The 20,470-nt window shown below is 42.4% G+C and overlaps 2 protein-coding genes across 10 annotated transcripts in view; both read right to left on the minus strand.

The window, feature by feature from the left end:
• Positions 1-129: 129 nt before the first annotated feature.
• On the minus strand, positions 130-16,631 carry map3k9 (mitogen-activated protein kinase kinase kinase 9). 2 transcript variants are annotated; one of them, XR_009791451.1, is made up of 12 exons: positions 15,954-16,631; positions 14,058-14,471; positions 10,450-10,633; positions 8,140-8,288; positions 7,764-7,939; positions 7,459-7,699; positions 6,928-7,050; positions 6,318-6,450; positions 5,984-6,096; positions 4,131-4,763; positions 3,928-4,020; positions 3,767-3,831 (listed from the first exon to the last, which is right to left on the minus strand). XR_009791451.1 is itself a non-coding variant. In XM_061794929.1 (11 exons), the coding sequence occupies exons 1-11, from the start codon at positions 16,336-16,338 to the stop codon at positions 3,455-3,457; spliced, it is 2,928 nt and encodes a 975-aa protein (XP_061650913.1). In that variant the 5' UTR covers positions 16,339-16,630; the 3' UTR covers positions 130-3,454. The 2 variants fall into 2 exon arrangements, 1 of the variants encoding a protein (XP_061650913.1); XM_061794929.1 differs by lacking the exon at positions 3,928-4,020 and having other exon boundaries at positions 130-3,831; positions 15,954-16,630.
• Positions 16,632-17,186: 555 nt separating this feature from the next.
• slc8a3 (solute carrier family 8 member 3) overlaps positions 17,187-20,470 on the minus strand; it is a 53,448-nt gene continuing 50,164 nt past the window's right edge. For 4 of the 8 annotated variants that reach the window (XM_061794935.1, XM_061794934.1, XM_061794936.1 and 1 more), the window contains exon 7: positions 17,187-20,385. In XM_061794935.1, coding sequence (XP_061650919.1) covers positions 20,009-20,385 — 377 coding nt within the window. In that variant the 3' untranslated portion in view covers positions 17,187-20,008. The remainder of the gene's footprint in view (positions 20,386-20,470) is intronic. The other 4 variants (XM_061794937.1, XM_061794931.1, XM_061794938.1 and 1 more) reach the window with 2 other exon arrangements.

A 20,470-nucleotide genomic window follows, 5' to 3' on the forward strand; every position in this document is an offset into this window, starting at 1 on the left:
AATACTTTTTTACATTGAAACCATAACCCTCTTTTGAAACCCTACTTTGAAACCGTTAACCTGTTTTGAAACCCTACTTTGAAACCCTAATCCTGTTTTGAAACCCTAACACGGTTTTGAAACACTACTTTGAAACCCCAACCCTGTTTTGAAACCCTAAGCATGTTTCAAAATGGTATTTGCAAACCCTAACCCTGTTTTGAAACCCTACTTTGAAACTGTTCACCTGTTTCAGTGTGGTTTTCATCCTGGCCGTGCACCGGTGGACCAGTCGGACGCCCTCAGCACGGTTCTCGAGGGTGCATAGGAGTCTACATACTTTGTGGACTTGGACAAGGTGTTTTTTGACGTGTCCCTCGGGGGGGTCCTGTGGTACGCACTCCGGGTGAATGGGGTACCGGACCACTTAATAAGGGCGGTAAGACCGATGTCATAATTTGGTCCACATCGCCGTCAGATTTGTTTCGGAGCAGTTCGCAGCCCAGTGTGAAGCGGTTGGGATCATCTGGGAGGGCCTCTGAGTAGAGTCGCTGCTCTTCTGCATCGAGAAGAGCCAGATGAGGTGGCTCGGCCATCTGGTCTGGTTTTCCCGCTAATGTCTCCCCGGTGAGGTGTTCCGGGCACGTCCTACCGGGATGAGGCCCCGGGCACAACGCAGGACACGCTGGCGAGACTATATGTTCTGGCTTGCTTGGAAACGCCTCGGGATCCCCCCGGAAGAACAGGACGGAAAAGGAAGTCTTCTGGGAAGTCGGCGACCCGACCTCAGATGCGGAAGAAAATGCATGGATGGATGGTTATTCTGTTCAAAAAAGTTTTTTTTTTTCCCCCCAATTCTGATTAGATTAATTGTATTTAGTATACTTTTTTGTATTCTTTTGTAAAATTATTTAGGACTGTTGTTTAAAATTTTGTATTGTTTTGATTTCATTTTTACAGAACAAAATTTAGGCTCTGATGGTCACTTTTTTATCCATCCATCGCCGGAGCCTATCCCAGCCATCATCGGGCAGGAGGCGGGGTATAGCCTGAACTGGTTGCCAGCCAATCGCAGGGCACATAGAAACAAACAACCATTCGCACTCACATTCACACCTACGGGCAATATAGAGTCGTCAATTAACCTAGCATGCATGTTTTTGGGATGTGGGAGGAAACCGGAACGCCCGGAGAAAACCCACGCAGGTACGAGGAGAACATGCAAACTCCAATCCCCGGTCCTCAGAAGTGTGAGGCAGACGCGCTAACCAGTCGGCCCACTGTGCCGTGACTTTTTTATGAGCCTCAATTTTTAATTGTTTAAAATAAAATGTTTAAAATTGATCCTCATTTATGTGAGGCTTAACTTTTATTTTTACATTTTTTTTATTTCACTGTTTTGATGTTCATTTTTGGGAGCCTCAATTTTTTTATTTCAAGGATTTATTATTTTTCTTTTTAAATTTTGACAGTCTGATGTTAATGCTTTTCAGCCTTAATAATTTTAAATTATGGGTTTTTGATGCTGATTTGACATTTTTTAAGCCTCAATTTTTATTTTTTTTTAGGACTTTCGACGCTCATTTTAATACATTTTTGCGACCTACCGTATTTATATATGAGTGCAATTTGTTCCGATAATCTCTCGAGGAACGAAATTTCTCCTCAAGTGACTGCAGCTGGCAGGTAAATAAATAAATAAATAAATAAATAAATGACTAATGACAAATAACTTTGAAAGCGAAATAATGAATAAAAGGGTTTACAATTTTCAACTTTTAAGATTGCAGTGAATCGGGTCACAAATGCAATAAATAAACATAAGTAATAAATAATTCTTGCGATTACTATAGGTCCCTTGCAGCAGTTGCTGCTCGGGCCCTAATAATAAATCAGGAGAGAGACACGCATGCATTTGAACGCTCCTCACATGAGCTCCACTTACGATAAACGATGCAGAATACATATTCAAATACATAACAGACGTTCCCTTTAAGTAGGCTGCAAACAAGCTGCTGCTGCTTTCGTGTAAATGGTGCATCCGTGAAGTGTCACTCTATTTAAAACATGAAAGCCAAACAACCGTGAGTCAATCCAGCGCGTGTACATTCATGATGCTTTTTGCTTAGTGCTTATCGTGATTCGGGAACGAGTGAATAATTCTGAGCGCGTTCAGAATCATTTACGCATTCCCTACTTCCGAATCACTATATAGGGATTTTTAGTAAACTACATCGTCCACTATATAATAATCCCTATACAGGGGAACCTCGGTTTTCATATACCCTACTTTTGGTACAATTCGGACGACTTTTTTCATCGAAATCTTGTCCCAGTTTTCGTACAGCCGCTCGGTTTTCGTGCCAAAAACGCGTGACTCGGCCACTCATTTGCCGGAATCAATGAGCCATTCTGGGGGTCGCCAACATCCGCGGCACGCCGTTGTGCCTTGCGCTGTGCTAAGTGCAGTGCGAAAGGGCCTTAAGTCTGCTTTTAATTCTCGTTGGGTGATTACCACCCTTTTTCTCAATTACAGCATCCGACATTAGACACTAATAATGCTAATATGCTAAAGAAGTTATCATTTTCTTCTTGCTTATGGCAGATGTAAAACATGCGAAACCTGAAATGGTATTGTTGACAAGACAACAACGCTAATAAGCTAGGGAAGTTAGCATTTGTTCTCGCTTACTGCATACAATTTATGAGATGCAAATAATGCTAACGATGTCAGCATTTTCTTCTTGCTTATAGCAGATGTAAAACATGAAACTTGAAATGGTACCGTTGACAAGACAACAATGCTAATAAGCTAGGAAAGGAAGTATTTCTTCTCGCTTACAGCATACAACGTATGAGATGTGAATAATGCTAAGGAAGTTAGCGTTTTCTCACTTATAGCAGAAGAGGTGAAACACACAAAACTCGAAATGGTACCTTGACGAGACTACAGCGGTAATATGCTGAGAACGTTACCATTTCTTCCCGCTTACAGCATATAATGTATGACACGCTAACAACGCTAATACGCCGAGGGGGTTAACATTTTTCTTGCTTATAGCAAAAGTAGTAAAACGTGAAACTTTAAGTTGTACCTTTGACGAGACAACGCTATTATGCGTGCTACCCATTTATATTTATGTAAAACAATAGTTATTCTCAATAACCTAGTTAATATTTTTGTGCATCTGGGACTGATGAATTGTATTGACATGATTTCTTATTGGAAATATTGCTCCGTTCAGTTTTTGTACCGTTTGATTTTAGTCAGACTTTTTGGAACGGATTAATAACGAAAACCGATGTTTCACTATATAGTGATTAGGGCGTCGGGAATGAATGAATGATTCCAAACAAAATCAGAATCATTCACTCATTCCCGACACCCTCATGGAATTTTTCGTGGACTATATAATTCACAATATAAAAGTCCTTATATAGTGATTGGGGATTAAGTGAGCTTTGTGTTTAAAAGTCAGGACCAGTATCCCACAGAGTCTTTGCTGCACAGCGGCACGGTGCCGTCGCGGCACTGCCCCTCGTCCTCTGCGTCCAGCAGGTTGCGCCCCTTGTTGGGGTAGTAAGGCGTGGGTGCCTCCTCCGCAGTGGGCGGCGTCTCCGTGCTGGAGGTGTGCGCCGCCGGAGAGTCGCCGCCCCCGGCGTGGCCCCGCACCTCTGGACGGAAGGCGTCGCAGCGAGGCCGCGGCGAGGGCCGAGGCCGCGCCAGGATGTCCAAGGTTTTAGGACGCTCGAGGGCGCAGCGTCGGCGGGGGGTGGGCGGGAACACCACGTTGGGGTCCGGGAGGCGGGGGGCAGCCGAGAAGTTGTCTGTAAAACCTCGAAAGGCGCCCCCTGGTGGAGAGGAATGAGAAGAGAGATAAAGCTGACAGTCTGGCTTTTATTGAAGGGGATTCATCTATTTGCAGATTTTTGTTCATATCACCATACTTTTTTTTTTGTTGTTGCTTTGACAGTAGTAGCTTGGGAGCTAGTGAACAATTCTTCAAAAAAGAAAGGCTTCAAGTTGTAAACTGCCAGGCCCTGTTGAAGTTTATTGTTTATTTAATATGCTAAGGAAGTTAGCGTTCACGGACTAAGCTTGTTCATTTGAGGACATTTTGTGGCTTTAATGAGCTAAATGTTGCTCTTACTTCTGTTCTCCAAGATGGTTTGCTCCGGCAAAGGTTCGAGGTTGTTCTGCGGGCAGCTCTTCTTGATGGCGCCGTCAGACGGCGTGCGTCGTAGGCTCACGGTGCGTGCGGTGACGGCGCCGCGTGCGCAGGGCACGTGCGTGGGGGTGAGCGACTGCCGTGGATTCCGCTTGAAGCTCTCCAGGTGGGTGTTGACCAGCGCGTTGCCGTGACGACGGGCGGGCGGCACCACCGGCGGCTGGGCGTCGACGGAGCGCAGCAGCGAGCGCGTGGACGAGTCGCGGTCTGAAGGCGAAGATGGCGGAATCCTCAGCGGGCTATCTCGCCGAAATAGTCTGTGCGTGTGGAAGAAGGCGTCCCAGCGCGATTTGATGCCCTCCTCCGGCCGAGCCGACGTCAGCAGGCCGTCGCCCAGCCCGACCGCCGCCAGCAGGGCGCCGCAGCCCAGCAGCACCAGGTCCGTGCGACGACCGCTGCCGGGGCTCTTGCGGCTGGGCGTGGCTCCCGGAACATGGACGTCCGCAAAGGGATCCTCGCCGGCTCCCGATTGGTCGTATTCTTGGCCGGGCGGGCACGGGTACGACTCAGATGGCCGCGCTCCCGAGCCGCTCACGAAGCAGCAGTCTTCATTTTCTACAAGGGAAAAAGTAATGATTACATTAATTTTTAAATATTATTAACTACATATAAAATACTAAACATTGAGAGCAGTTGTAAAAAAAAAAAAAAAAATAAAATCATGAAAAAATGAATTAAAATAATTAAAAAAGTATTTTAAACACATACATATAATACATATACATTATTACACACAAAATATTAAGCAATTTAATTGCTCTAAATTTGATTTAAAAAATTACCACGTAACTTGACTAATGAGCACCTAAGTTTTTTTTTATTTAAAATATTAATTATAAAAAAATCAATGTTTTAAAAAAAAAATAAATGAGAAAAAAATATTAATCACATTTTCTCAATTTTTATTTGCGAGTTTTTTTTATTTAAGAAGAAATAACTTAAAAACAATGTTATTTCAATATTTAAAAATACTAAACTTTATACCAAATACAATTTTCTAATTAGAAAAAAGAGCACAAATTTATTTTTAAGTATTTAAGTGTGCAAAAACAAAACATCAAAAGCACTTTTTTCATTTAAACAATTATGCAAAAACATCAAGTCAATATTTTTTAAATAAAAAAATGAAAAATTAAACAGACCAATAAAAACAAGAGCAATTTTATTATTTTCAATAATTAAAAAATGTGTAAAAATACAACTAAAGAGGAATTTACCTTTTTATAAATATACTTTTAAATTAATCATATGAAATACAAAACTTTGATTGTATTTTTTATGAGCTTAATATTTTTTTAAATTACACAAAAAGAGCACTAATGATTGTTTTATTATTTAATTAAGTACACAAACATACAAACCTTTAAGAGCAATTACATTGGGAAAATAACAAAAAATAGGGCACTTTGGAGATTTTTTAAATTATTTTAAAACTGTAGAACACAAAATCAACACATTTAAGGGAAAATTAATTTACATTTTTAATGAATAGACATTTCTTTTAATTAAAAACAAATTATTATTAACCTGTGTATGAATGTGTATGCCCTGATTTATTTCAATTAAACGAGCGCTCGACTGATTTTAAACGTCTTTGTAGATTACAGCAGTGTAATATGCAAATCACCGCTATTATCAGATTAACTGTTACCACTAGCCGGTGACAGACTGTTTTGACATTTGAAAATTAACAGCAGTTAACTTATTTCCCCAGTTGTATGACAGTCAAGAAAAGTTTTTTTTGTTTTTTTTTTAATAAAGGGAACAAAATTTACCAATCTCCAGCAGGCTGGGCACTCCCGGCACGGCGGGGCTGTGTCTGGGGGAACGGCGCAGGTTGGGGGCGCTGCAGGAGCGCTGGCGGTTGCCCTCGGCGACGGGCCTCACGCTGTCGGCAGTCACGTTAGCATTAGCAGTAGCACAGTGCGCAAAACTACGACACGTTTTATGTTTTTATAAAGTGCATTTTGATGAATTGAAAGCCGCTCTCATACAGCCTTGGGGCTGCCCGACTAGCATCAACTCAGCTTTGGCAAAAAAACAAAATCTGAGGTCGTTCAACCACGAGTCGGGAAAGCAGGGGTTTGTGTCCGGTTTGTGACTGGTCACCTGGCGTCGGCGCTGTGCTCCCGCTGTGGTCCGCACCCTCCCGTCCTGCCCTTCTTCCTGGAGCCCCTCCTTTCAATCTCCTCTTCGCCTGCGCTACGAGCCCAGCCTCCGCAGCAACCATCCCGTGGCGTGACTGGGAAAAATGAAGCAGATGATTATTATTATAGTGGTACGCCACGCTCGTGACTCCAATCACTCCTATCTCAAAGCCACTTTTTCCAACAAATGTTGGTACTGTGTGTTTTTTACAGAATATATCTGTGGGTACTCTTATATGCTCTGTATGTGTGTTGTGCACCGTGTGTGTTTGTGTTTTGTTGAGTTTTCCAGTCAACTTCATAAGGGAGCGGCAATAAAGAGCTTGAAGTTTCTGTTTTAAAAAGCTGATCGCTATCTGCCAGACTGCACACAGCATGCTCAAGGAGGCCAAAATAGACATCACGGTTAGAAAAAAGTTAACTCATAAATCTGCTCGCAACACAAAGCATAAAATCAACTGAGTGATGGCTTGTAGCTTGAAAAATTGGGCCACTTGGAAGTCCAAGTACCACTGTATTTTTATGCATTTATTTATTTTTAAATCACAATAGTTTGTGTGTGGTAAGCGTACGCTGTATGGCTCGGAGGCGAAGGAGGAGTGGCGGGCTGGTTGGTGGGCTGGAGCCGCTGCTGAGCAAACTCCTGCGACGGTCGTGTGACGGCGATGCCTGCACAGTGATCTTGTGCTGGAAATCTAAAACAAAACCATGAAAATAGCTATTGGTTTTATTTCCACAAATCAGCATCAGTCATCTGTCTAGTGTGCGTGGTTCGAATTTGGTAGCAATTAGACTAAATCTGTAGGAGCAGTTTGAAGGACACTTGGAAATAGCTGAAATTACACGAAAATGGCCACTTGGAAGCAAAATGGCAAACTTCCCGTGTGTTTTTGGGCATGGCTGCTTAAGATTTTTTTTGTGGTTCTGCTCATGACAAACATGTTAAGCAAGAGAGTTGACAAGCAAAACTGCCTTTCTGGGCTGAATTTTCTTTTTTTTTTTTTTTCTTTTATAAAAAAAACATCAAACCACTTTAAACCAAAAAAAAACAGTAGCCTATGTGGCTTCTGAGCCTTTTTTTGTGGACGATGCTGCTACGCTACCTAGCGGCAGGCTGATCCTGTTGCCGTCCTTGACTTTGAGGCGGTGGCGCCGGAACTTTCCCTGGCGGCGCTCCACGTGCGGCTTATCGCGGTACAGCTGGTGGATGATTATGTTGAGCTCACGCTCCAGGATGTGGATCTCCCGCTCGGCCAGCTCCTGCTCGCGCCGCCGCAGCGCCTCCTCCTGGCACTTCTGCTGCAGCGCCGCCCGCGTCAGCTCCTCCTCCCACGAACGCAGCTCCTGATGCCAGGCAAATTTGAATCACACGGGACACTTCATTAGGTACACCGGCCAACTCCTATACCTTCTCCTTGGTCCTGAGCTGGTCAAACATCTCCTGTATCTCCAGCTTCCAGTCGTCCTGCAACGAGCAAAAGGACTCGGGCGGCATCTCGAAGAATCCCGACTCCTCGATGGCGGTCAGCTGGTCCAGAATGTCGGCGAAATGCGGTCGGGAGTGAGGGTCTGAGCTCCAGCAGCCTGCGATCGTGATGATGACATCACCGTTAGGGAAAAACAAACCCAACAGGGCGGCGTGTCTTACACAATGCCGTAGAGCCAAAATGGCGTCTACAAACCAAAATGGCTGTGCGTTCTTAGCATGGCTTTTTGTCGTCTATTCATGATAGACATGCCTACCATATTTCAAATTGCAAAGTCAAACTGGCTTCGTCTCTTACCCTCCATGAGGCGAGCAAAGGGCTGGGGACACGTGGAGGGGATGGGCAACGCCAGCTTGTTCATGGCCACGCCGTACGCCACCGCCAGGCCGTCGATGCCCCGGAAAGGCACTTCGCCCGTCAGCAACTCCCACAGCAGCACGCCGTAACTGAAAGTGCAAAAATACACAAGCGTACTTCATGACTCCAGAAAAGTCATGTTGCAGCTATTAAGGCGAGCGAAACAAGTGAACCCCCAGTGAGGTCTTTTCTATGCTTTGTTTTCCTATTTTCATGATCAATTTGATTAATAATAGACCAGGCATGACACATCAAATGCAACAAAAACATTAAATGTAAAATAAAAAAATACTTTAATATACTTTCATTTCCATACAACCCCAATTCCAATGAATTAAAAGTTAAAATCAACCGTTGTGTTAAACACAAATAAAAACAGAATACAATGATTTGCAAATCATGTTCGACCTATATTTAATTGAATACACTACAAAGAAAAGATATTTAATGTTCAAACTGAAAAACTTTAGTGTTTTTAGCAAATAATCATGAACTTGGAATTTTATGGCTGCAACACGTTCCAGAAAAGCTGGGACAGGGTCATGTTTACCACTCTGTTACATCACCTTTTCTTTTAACAACATTCAATAAACGTTTGGGAACTGAGGACACTAATTGTTGAAGCTTTATAGGTGGAATTCTTTCCCATTCTTGCTTGATGTACAGCTTCAGCTGTTCCAACAGGCCGGGGTCTCCGTTGTCGTATTTTACGCTTCTTAATGCGCTACACATTTTCAAGGGGAGACAGGTCTCGACTGCAGGCAGGCCAGTCTAGTACCCGCACTCTTTTGCTACGAAGCCACGCTGTTGTGACACGTGCAGAATGTGGTTTTGCATTGTCTTGCTGAAATAAGCAGGGGCGTCCATGAAAGAGACGTTGCTTGGATGGCAGCATATGTTTCTCCAAAACCTGTATGTACCTTTCAGCATTAATGGTGCCTTCACAGGTGTGTAAGTTACCCATGCCATTGGCACTAACACAGCCCCAAACCATCACACATGCTGGCTTTTGAACTTTGCGTCCATAACAGTCGGTTCTTTTCCTCTTTGGCCCGGAGGACACGACGTCCACAATTTCCAAAAACAATTTGAAATGTGGACTCATCGGACTACAGAACACTTTTCCACTTTGCATCAGTCCATCTTAGATGGCGTTTCTGGGTGTTGTTTTTGGGTGTTGTTGATAAATGGCTTTTGCTTTGCATAGTAGAGTTTCAAGTTGGACTTACGGATGTAGCGCCTAACTGTATTTACTGAGATTAGTTTTCTGAAGTGTTCCTGAGCCCATGTGGTGATATCCTTTACATATTGATGTCGGTTTTTGATGCAGTGCCGCCTGAGGAGTCGAAGGTCACGGGCATTCAATGTTGGTTTTCGGCCTTGCCGCTTACATGCAGTGATTTCTCCAGATTCTCTGAACCTTTTGATGATATTATGGACCGTAGATGATGAAATCTCTAAATTCCTTGCAATTGCACATTGAGGAACATTGTCCTTAAACTGTTCGACTATTTTCTCACGCACTTGTTCACAAAGAGGTGAACCTCGCCCCATCTTTGCTTGTGAATGACTGAGCAATTCAGGGAAGCTCCTTTTATACGGAATCATGGCACCCACCTGTTCCCAATTAGCCTGTTCACCTGTGGGATGTTCCAACAGATGTTTGATGAGCATTCCTCCACTTTCTCAGTCTTTTTTGCCAACTGTCCCAACTTTTTTGGAACGCGTTGCAGCCATAAAATTCTAAGTTAATGATTGTTTGCTAAAAACAATAAAGTTTATCAGTTTGAACATTAAATATCTTGTCTTTGTAGTGTATTCAATTAACTATAGGTTGAACATGATTTGCAAATCATTGTATTCTGTTTTTATTTATGTTTAACACAACGTCCCAACTTCATTGGAATTGGGTTATAACACTAATACTACCCATCTGTTACATGAAAAGATGATTGAATTAAGAAAATTTTATTTATATTGTGATTATTAACAAAATATTTCAAATCTAATTGCTTGCTAATAATAAGAAAATGTCATAATATGAACACATTGACACACATTGATGATGTTTGTGTGTGGAAGCAACATGTAAAACAAGTTTTTTTTTTTTCTTTGTTTTTTGCTTAACCTATCCATTCAACATGCATTCAGTGTGCTTCACAAAAATCAGTCCCTTTTGGAGTTTTGTAGACTCTCTCCTGATGTGCCGCAAAGCACACGCCCCACCCCACCCCCCATCTCCTTGCCCACCTCCAAACGTCGCTACCCTTGGAGAAGGTGGACGAGCGGATGACCTCGGGCGCCATCCAGGCGTAGGTGCCCGCCGCGCTCATCTTGGTGGTGCGCTGCCACTCACGTGCCAGCCCAAAGTCTGTGATCTTCAGCGTCTTGTTGCTCAGGTCATCATCCCTCTCAAGCCTCTCCAGGATGAGGACTGGGGGTTGTGGGGTGGGAGAGGTATGACCAGGTGCGGGGATTTGGATGTTGGGTGGGTTTGCGCATGTCGGCGTAAGCAAGGATTCCGATTATTTGTTTTTTAAAAACGATCATAAAATGAAGAAGAATGCAAAAGTAACGCAAAAATGGAGGGTGAAGAGGAGGTAAAAAGGAGTTTTGTGGGAGGACGTGGTGAGAGGTTTGGAATAAAAGAAGAAGAGAACAAACAAGAAGTGAGACACAGGCTGTGTTCAGAATTGTTCATCCATTCCCTACTTCCTATTCACTGTACAGTCTCTCATTGTATCGAGGTTCACTTTTAGCACTGAATTGCAGATTTTTATTTTTTATTTTATTTTTTAAATCGTATTTATATTTCAGATTATTCGCTAAAATAATTTTGCGGTGACTATTTTTTCCAAATACTGGTACTGTAGAGCAATAAGCGCAAGTCAGGAGGAAAGAGCGCATAAAAGACAGAATCTCCAAAGTTTGAAATCTTTCCACACTTAATAGCTAAAGTGAAATGTGCCTACTGCAAAGTACAACTGACTTAGGTTTTTTGATACAAGCTGTCGCTTGACCGATTTTTTTGCCTTGAGTTGAAAGCATAAATTTGAGTGACAAGCGCTACAAAAAAATAAACAAAAATTACACCAAGCGCTTGCTTCAAGCTATTCATTACCACTCCTCGTTAAAGTTTATTTTTTAAACGTTTTTTTTTTTAACCAGAAATAACAGAGGACACTTTTAATCTCAATTAAAGAGCGTCCTGACCAAGACAAGCAGCACTATAGTTAAAAAATTACAGACAATCAACAGCCAAGCATACTGCAAAAACATGAAACTAAATTCAGCACATTTCTGTCAGAATTTGATCACAAACTTAAATATCCAAAAATCTGACAAGACATGTACAAACAGATATTTCTGTCTCCCTGTCATCCAACAATGTCTTAAATCACTTTCTGACAAAGAAACTAATGGAGTAGAATGAATGTGATTTAATGTTAAAGCACATCATGCATAAATGTCTTTCCAGTAACTTAACTCATTATGTTGCTTATGTGTATACTGCACACACTTATGGCCTTAATCCAAAGATCAATTCATCAGTTAATGCTTTTTTTTTTTTTTTTTTTTGCTATACTTGAAAATTCTTCTCTGTTATAAAGAGGGGTCTGTAGACGTTTTAGATCCACAATATAGAGCATAATTTATGCTCACAATACACTGGAACAGTAGTACAAAATGGCAAACTCACTATATAGTGGATAGGGAAAGATTTTGAACACAGCCACATACACGAGGACATAAGCAGAATGACGCGCACGCTAACGATCTCGCTGCATGAGTGGACTTCTATTTAAGTGCAGTGGTTGTTGTCAAAAAGCGCAACACGCCCTCTCCTCCGCCACCTTTCACTCAGGCCATCTGCCAAGCTAGCATTTATGTAGTATGAAAATAATGTTTTAAAAGGAGGTCCTGCTGCTTTTATACCTTCTGGGCTCTGTGCTGGCCCACCTTTTTTACTTTTTTTTTTGTTTTTTGTTTTTAAACCATTTGAGCTCTGTTAATGCAAATGTAATGAATCTTCCCAAGGGACAAAAAGACAAATAAACAACAGACTGGATTAGGGCTGTCACTATCGAATCTTTTTAGAATCAATCCTCATATTGATTGGTCATTTTGGTAGAAACGGCTATCATAAGTACATAGCATAGGTCAGTTGAGATCCTACTTAACCATACGTTCGCTCCCTGGTGGTTGGCTGACGACTGGTTGAGAAAGCGCTTCATTTGCAACTAGCCCCCATTTTAACTGTAAAAATTGCAGACGTTCAGGCTATTTAATCATGGCAGCCAAAATCGTGATCGCGATTAACATTTGATTAATTGTGCAGCCCTTATCAGCATGTCTATCAAGAGTAGACCCCCCCCCCCCCCCCCCCCCCACACCCAAAAGAAGTCTCAAGATGCCATTCCAGCCATGCCCGAAAAGACACAGGGAGTCTGCCATTTTGGTTTGTAGCAGTGATTTTAGCTCTGTAGTGCACTCTAGATAAAATAAAGACATCAAATTCTGCCCTGAAGCCACTTTCACTTTGCAAGATGAAATCTGCGAGACATGTTTCTCATGAGTGTGTGACAGCTCCACAACGTTGTGTGCTGCCATGTTTACGCCCAGGGGCAAGCTACGCTTTCTCTATTGTAGCCCATTTGATTTTGTTTTTAAGACTCCAATTTAGCTTGATTTCAATAACCTTGTTTGATATTGTTCCGAAGATAAATTTGGACTCCTTAAACAGACCTACAACGCACCGTGTTAATTTAAATATATATGAAGTGATTCATTGACACGTCATTCAGTGTTTGGGTGTTGTCCACCCCCTGCGGTGACTTAACACCCGAGGTCGGCCAATAGGAAGCAGCCAGCAGAGGTTGGGTCACTGGCCAAAGGTTATGCGTGTCTATGTGCGCACACACGCACGTGATCCTCACTAATGAGTTTCAGTATTTAAAAGATTACAGACATCCACGCAGACAACTTTTCCTTTCTGATCTCTGTGTATAATTGATTATGATTCATAATCTGGGCATTTTCACTGCTGCCTCACAATAATAACAATAATCTTCTAAACCACTTTTCCTCTTTAGAGTCAGTATTTTAGGTGAGTAGGTTCCCTCCCCCAAAAACCGAAAACATTTCTGAATAGGTGAATTTGGAAACACCTAACCTCGAATATATGCTTTTTTGATTTTTGGGGGGGGGAACCTACCCATCTTGATTTGCTGAAAATCTCATCTAGTTGCTATTTTTGTGCTCAGGCCAAAGCAATAAAATGACTTTTGCGCCATCCGGTGGAATTTTGTTGTTGTTAGGTTTAATTCATTGATGTATTTTCGTTTGCCTTTGAGATGTCCTGTTTTGTTGGCAGTCCTTGAATGCACCTCTTATACCATCAAAAGTGAAAGCCATGTTTCTGCTTCTATCCCAATGCAACAACTAATAGTGGTCGTCTTTTTTACTATTACATTTTGTCTGCATTTCTTGACATTTATTATTGTGTGTAAATGACAAAAAGTGAATTTAATGCCTTATATAATTTGTGTAAATTACTATGTCATGTCAGATTTTGTTAGCGTGTTATTGAGGCTGTGAGCTAATACTGCTGATGAGCCTCATGTGAAGGTGGTTTGTTTGTCTTGAATAATAACTCCAGTTTTTTATGTAACATGGGTTCATGATTGTGTACATGCTAGATGGACGGCAGTTGGTGCTTTATGATCCTCACTGCTTGAAATGCTTTGCCGCCATCTCATGGCAACAATTTGCAATTACAACCCCCTTTATAGTTAATTATCCGTGGCTTTTCACTATTCGCGGAATAGTGGGGTTAACTATATATTCTATATTCCTACCATTGCTGGACTTGAGGTCTCTGTGAAGGATTGTGACGATGGCCTGGTTATGCAGGTAGCGCATGCCTCGGGCGACCTGTACCGCCCAGTCCACCAGGGCGCAGGGCGGCACGCGTTTTCCTGCCAGCGCTCGGTTGAGGGCACCTCCGCGGGCGTACTCCATCACCAGGCAGAGGTTGGGCTGGCGCAGGCACGCGCCCAGCAGCGCCATGACGTTGGCGTGCTCCAGCATGGCGAAGAGCTTGGCCTCCTGCTGCACGCTGGCCAGCGTCTGCTCGGCGTCCTCGTCGGGGTCCCGCCGCGCCGCCTTCACCGCAACCTCGGCGCCGCGCCACACCGCCCGATACACCTTGCCAAAGCCGCCCACACCGATGATCTCCCCCAGGGCTAGCTCAGAGAAGTCAATCTCCAAGACTGTGGACAGAAGAAATCGACAACTGTTACAAAAACAGGAATTAATTACTTAGGGTTGCAATGGGGTGGAAAATTTCCAGTAAATTTCTGGAAAGTTCTCAGTAAATTTCCATGGGAGGTTAAGATGGGTAATTTTGGAAATACTGTCTTCCAAACTGGAAACGTTTCATGGGAATTGATAACTGAGGGTAATTGAATGGAAAAGGATCACATTTAAGCATAAATAAGCATTTTATTTTGCGACAATGAGACATTCATGCAAAACAGATGGCTCTCCTTGCCCACAGGCGAGGGTATTACACTACCTTGGTTGCTCAATTTTTTTTCACGTCCCTCAAGGGGCGACATACTTGAAGGTTGTTCGTAACTCGAATTTTGACTTGGAAAACAAAGCAAAAAATGCCCCCCGCCCCCCCAAGAAAAACTTGTAACTAAAAACCAAATACGTTGGGGCACTCGTAAGTCAAGGTACCACTGTACTTGCATAAAATTGGATGTCAGGTTATGCTAAAATGTATTGTCCTCCACTTTATTTACATTCCTTATTTAGAGCCGACCTTCAATTTAGTAAATTCCTAGTTTATTCCTGTTGATTCCTTTAAATTCCCATGGAAAGTTTCCAATCCTTATCCAAGTTACGCTCCGAGTGGGACCCCCTCCTCCTCGAGCAGACCCCCATGAATATTTCAGGTGGTGCGTGAAAGGAGGCCAGCAGACAAGGAACAGCCCAACCCAAACGAGCCAGGCTCACATCCCAGCCTTGTTGTTGACATCTTGACTTCATAAAACGGCTAATGCCTCAATCGGACAGGACATCGACCAAGGGAGGCATTGCAAGACGCAATCCCATTGGTCGACGTTAGGGTGCTATGTGGCAGGACTCTCGTTTTTATGTCACACTACAATGCAAGATATCCCAACAAAACAAACATGGTAAGACTTTTCATTTAGGCATCATAGGCCTTCTCCAACGCCAAATCGTTGATCGTGGATTATGTCACACGTCAATGAGTTTTGTTGTTCCAAAACAAAACATGTGGGGCCAGGTCTTGAAAATTTATCAAGCAAATCTGGCCAATAACAGAGCTTAAAAACTTGCAGTCTGATCCAAGCATAATAGGAAAGTAGTAACTGCTGTTTTACGGGTTGCAACCCATGTCACAGAATCGTGTTGACCTATATTATCTTTATGCATAATATAGGTCAACACGAGTCACGTTGACGTCGACCATCAGAAAAAAATGGATTCTGATGGAAGGGGACACTTAAAACGTGATATATATATATATGTATTTATTTTAGTAATTTGAGTTACGAGCTTGGTCACGAAGCGAATTAAACTCGCAGCTCAAGGTACCACTGCATTTAAAAAAAAATCACAGCAGCACATCCAGAAGCGAAACTTACAGTAAAAGTATCTATTTCATTACAATCATGGTATTCACATTTGGATGTATCGCTAAGTACAAAGGAGGAGCTCACGGTGCAAGGGGGGCACTTCCTGCGACGAGGCGGCCCGCCTCTCCTCCGGCACGCCCCTGCTGACATAGTTGCAGGGGAAAATGCCCACCCGGTCTGCCACCACACCGGTCCACCAGCCCTCGTCCCCGGACACCAGCGAGTCCTTGGACAGCACCTCCACCAGGTCCCCCCGGCGGAGGTTCAGCTCGTCGTCCGCCGTCGCCTCGTAGTCGAACACGGCCGTCCAGCGGCCGGCAGGTGCCGCCTCCGGCTCGCCGCCGGTCTCCCCGTCCTCCTCCTCCGGCCTGGGCCAGCGGAAAATATTCGCTTCATTCGAGGAGGGGACGCCCGGCGGCCCGGGGCTCGACGTGTGCTCCGCCGAAGCCGCTTTGGGGGGAACGTCCATGGAGGCGGTCCATGGGCCGGCCTGGAGCCCAGCGGCAGCGGCAGGCGCATTCACCTGCTGGCGGCTAGCTGGCTAGCTAGCTTAACTCGCGGCTAATCCCGCGCGCGCCGCCGAGCTGCATTGTGGGTCAAACGTGTCATCATTGTGTCTCCGATCAGATACAAAAAGACACGCACACAAAAAAAGTCACAATCGTCGCTAGCGGCGAGCCTCATCGTCTGCGTTTTTTAAGCCAATTGGCACAACACGCGAATCCCTCCCGGCTTCCTATTGGTGCGCGTGCGCGTCAGTCAGCATCTGGCCCTCCCTATAACAAGACGTCATGCACCGGTCCAGAAAAAAAAAAAACTACAAAAAGTCGCATTTAACACCTAAAAGAAATTACGACCTTTATTTTGTCGAACTAAAAACATAAAATGAGACATATATGAAATCCATGTTAATAAAGCAGAAAAAGTCAGAAAAATATGCTTCAAAAGTCAGAAAATATGCCTTAAATGTTGGAAAAATTTGCCTATAAAGTTCTGAAAAATTATGCTTTAAAAAGTCAAGACAAATATTCCTCAAAAGATTACAGATATGTTTCATAAGGTGGAAAAATATGCCTGCAAAGGCAGAAGATATGCCCCAAAAATCTACAAAAGTATGCTTCAAAAGTCGGGGAAAAATGTGCCCCATAAGTCAGAAAAATGCGACAAAAGTTGGAAGCTTTGCCTCAATTTTGGAGAAAATATGCCCCAATAAGTCAGAAAATTATGCTTCAAAAAGCTGAGGACTCAAAGCTGGCAAAGACAAATATTGTTGTTAGATTTATATGAAAATACAAACATAATGCAGCCCTTTTGTCCCACAATTACAATTCCAAGTGTGTAAAAATTGGTAATTTAACATCTCATATTAATGATATATACTTTGTACTTGATCATAAAAGTGAAAAATCTGACATGAAACGTTTTACTATCATTATTAGTCAATATTATTATTTATTTACCTGAGCTCAGTCGGGGTCAAAATATTAGGGACAGCTCACCATACGACGCAGCACATCACTGTACACTTTTAACACAGTACTAAACATGAACATATCTCATTTACACCATCAACTTGCAGGATGCAAATTAATTAACATTTTAACCATATCCTCCACATCATCGCAAAGGGAGGCACATAAGATTTAATTGGTTACTGAATTTCACGTGGCAGCTATTTTCATAAAAACATTAAAACATCACTTTTACAATATATTTCTTCTTTAATGGAAATATAAGTGATAAAACGATGAAAAAGAAGGATTTGCTCATTTCTTGTGAACCAGAAAGCTGATTTTATTCCACAGTAGAGAACAAAATAAACCACAATTAAAATTTCAAAAAAACACTTTGGAAAAATCTGTATTTTTTTTTTCCATTTTTTTCCATTGAAATTTGACATCTCGTGGCAGGCCCTGGAAACTTTTAAAATATGACCCGCCCCCCAACCCACCAAGTCCCTCGACCCTTTTACAAAAGACCATAAAAGTGAAACGCTCACAAAGTCCAGTGAGGTCCCTATAAAGTCACATTACTGATGTTTTGCTTTTTTTTTTTTTTTTTTTTTTTTTAACTCCACCACATATCCTGGCGCAGATTAAAAAAACACAAATAATAAGAGAGAAACATCGTCAATGTTGTCGGTTTCAGTGACGGAAAGAGAAATAACAAAAAGATCAAATGTAGCTCGAGCGCGTGAAACCTTCCATTTTGTTTCATCTATGTACAGTAGCTTTTCCAGTTGAAAAGAAGAAGAGACAAAACACTGCTCCTGGCGGACAAACAGTGTCACTGCACTTTAGAGTAGAACCTTCAAAGTCAGGACTTCTTTAGAGTGCATTTTTTCTTTGTTTTTGTTTTTTTTTCCTTTGGAGGGTACCGGTGATGGCAAAAAAGATAAAAAGCATGATCACAACCATTAGGATTACGTTACATCAAAGTTAAGATTAGATCCGTATCTCGATTTATGACCCATAGTTTGATACACGATTGAATTTTTTTTTTTAAATGAACAAAACGTGTTTTGGATAAGGTCATTGTCATTTACTTTTTCAACAAGCGATGACAGAACAAATCGATTAAAAAACAAATGGGATGTTTGTGGGAAAAAAAATTGGAGCTTTTATTTTAAAGCCATTTTCCCAAGGATGAGTAGTTTTACTTTATTTCAGTTTTAGAATATGGATTTTGGCACATAAAAAAAAAAATAGAAACACCTTGCACAGAATGTTTTCTAGAAAGCATATGACAGTTTGAGGCTGGAAAGACAATTCATTGTCTTTATAAATTATTTTGACATTTTGGACTTTGGAGGTTCCACTGTATATTAAAGAAAAAATAAAAACTCTCCTTTGGTGAGTGCATTTAAGGTTTAAATAGGTCAAGTTAGCATTTAGCATAGCGCTCCGTAGACATAGGGAATCAAAATGGGAAGGTACTGGATAAGTAGTGGTGTTATTACAGTAATACTGTCATAATAAATATACCATCTTAATGAATGGTAACTTCCTGGTAACTTTGATGAAATGAAACAAAACAAATGGTAAGGTGCCTGCTAAGTAGTGGTGTTACAGTAGTGCTTTTATTACAGTAGTGATATTATCTTCCACCCTTTTTGTAATATAAAATAAGATCGGTTTCAAAAAAGGCAAGAATAAATAATAAAAATGAATTAAGTAAAATGCCACGAATGAAATAATTTAAAAAAAGAATAATTTACTTAAATAGTTTGAATTAAATATGTAATTTGCATGAAATGATGTGGAAAAATCACTTAAGATCTTACTTTTTTCAGCTTGTTTGCTGTCCCCAAGTGGCAAAAATTTCTTTTTTTTTAAATGCAGCCTTCGAAATTTTTTTTTTAAAAAGGGGGCCATTGTAACATCAATTGATCTTGCTTGAAAAGTGCTCCATACATAGAAGTCTACAGCAAAGTGCAATGGAAGGAAAAAGTAGAAAAATACCTCTCTCAATGTATCCACTGTATCCCTGCAGCAACACTTTTTTAATTCTTATTTCTGATCGAAATGGTGTGCGGCGGCGTGAGAGCGAGATATGTATTCATTTATGACTAAAATAAGTACACGTGACTTTCAAAAACGTCAAGACGTCATTCCAGGATGTAGTCAGATACCTCATACCTTGTGTTAGCACACTGAAAATATACAGAAAATATGGAAATACTATATATCATATTTATAGCGAGATACAGATAGTGTGGAAGTCGTGTTCAATAACCGTCTGTGGTTGTGATTTCTGCAGCTCAAAAAAATAAAAATAATAAAGACTATGACTCCATCACGTCTGTTTTTGTTATTGTTTTGTTGCCTTTTTTTTTTTTTTTTTTTTTTAAATTGCCAAAATACTTTTCTTTAAAAAAAAAACTGTGTCGCTCCTGGTCAGGTTGTTGAGAAAAATAGACTCTCTCCACGTGTATAAGTCTGCAGTCGTCTCCTTTCAGTGGAACGCTGGACCTTGTTCCTTGGCATCTTCTGGACAATCCCCTTGGAGGTCCGCGAAGGGTGGGCAGCGCCTCCTTTCGTGTAAGCCCTAGGAAGGGCTTGAAGTGAGTTTAAGGAGAGACAAGGCAGGGTCGGAAGTCCTACCGTACCTCTCCTGGTCCTTTTTGGCTGAAGTCCCATCTAAAAACCTTCTATATGACAGTAGGCCTCCAAGCTAGAGAAGAGGATGTAGAGGAACCACAGGCTGAAGAAGAAGCCCGACGTTGCCAGTCTGTGCCCGCGGGGTCCGCCCAGCTCGCCGCCGATGTGCGCCCGCCGCCGGTACAGCAGCGCCGTGACGGCCAGGAAGGCGAAGATGGTGAAGAGCGTGACGGAGAAGGCCAGCGAGCCGGCCTCCACCACGAAGGGCTTGCCCTTGCTGTGCCAATAGATGGCGGCCACCGACCACGCCAGGCCGATGCCCAGGAACACATTGATGGCGTTGCTGCCCGTCACGTTGCCGATGGAGGCGTCGGCGTACGTGTCCTGCACCGCCGCCACCTTGCTGGCGAACGTGTCTGTAGACGGAGAAAACATTGCAAGTGGATAAAAGTGGTGGGTCACTGTGCAGTTGCGTACTATTGGTAGGGGTCACGGCTCGAG

This window comes from Phyllopteryx taeniolatus, chromosome 13 (genome assembly GCF_024500385.1).
Source record: "Phyllopteryx taeniolatus isolate TA_2022b chromosome 13, UOR_Ptae_1.2, whole genome shotgun sequence".
Classification (NCBI taxonomy): domain Eukaryota; kingdom Metazoa; phylum Chordata; class Actinopteri; order Syngnathiformes; family Syngnathidae; genus Phyllopteryx; species Phyllopteryx taeniolatus.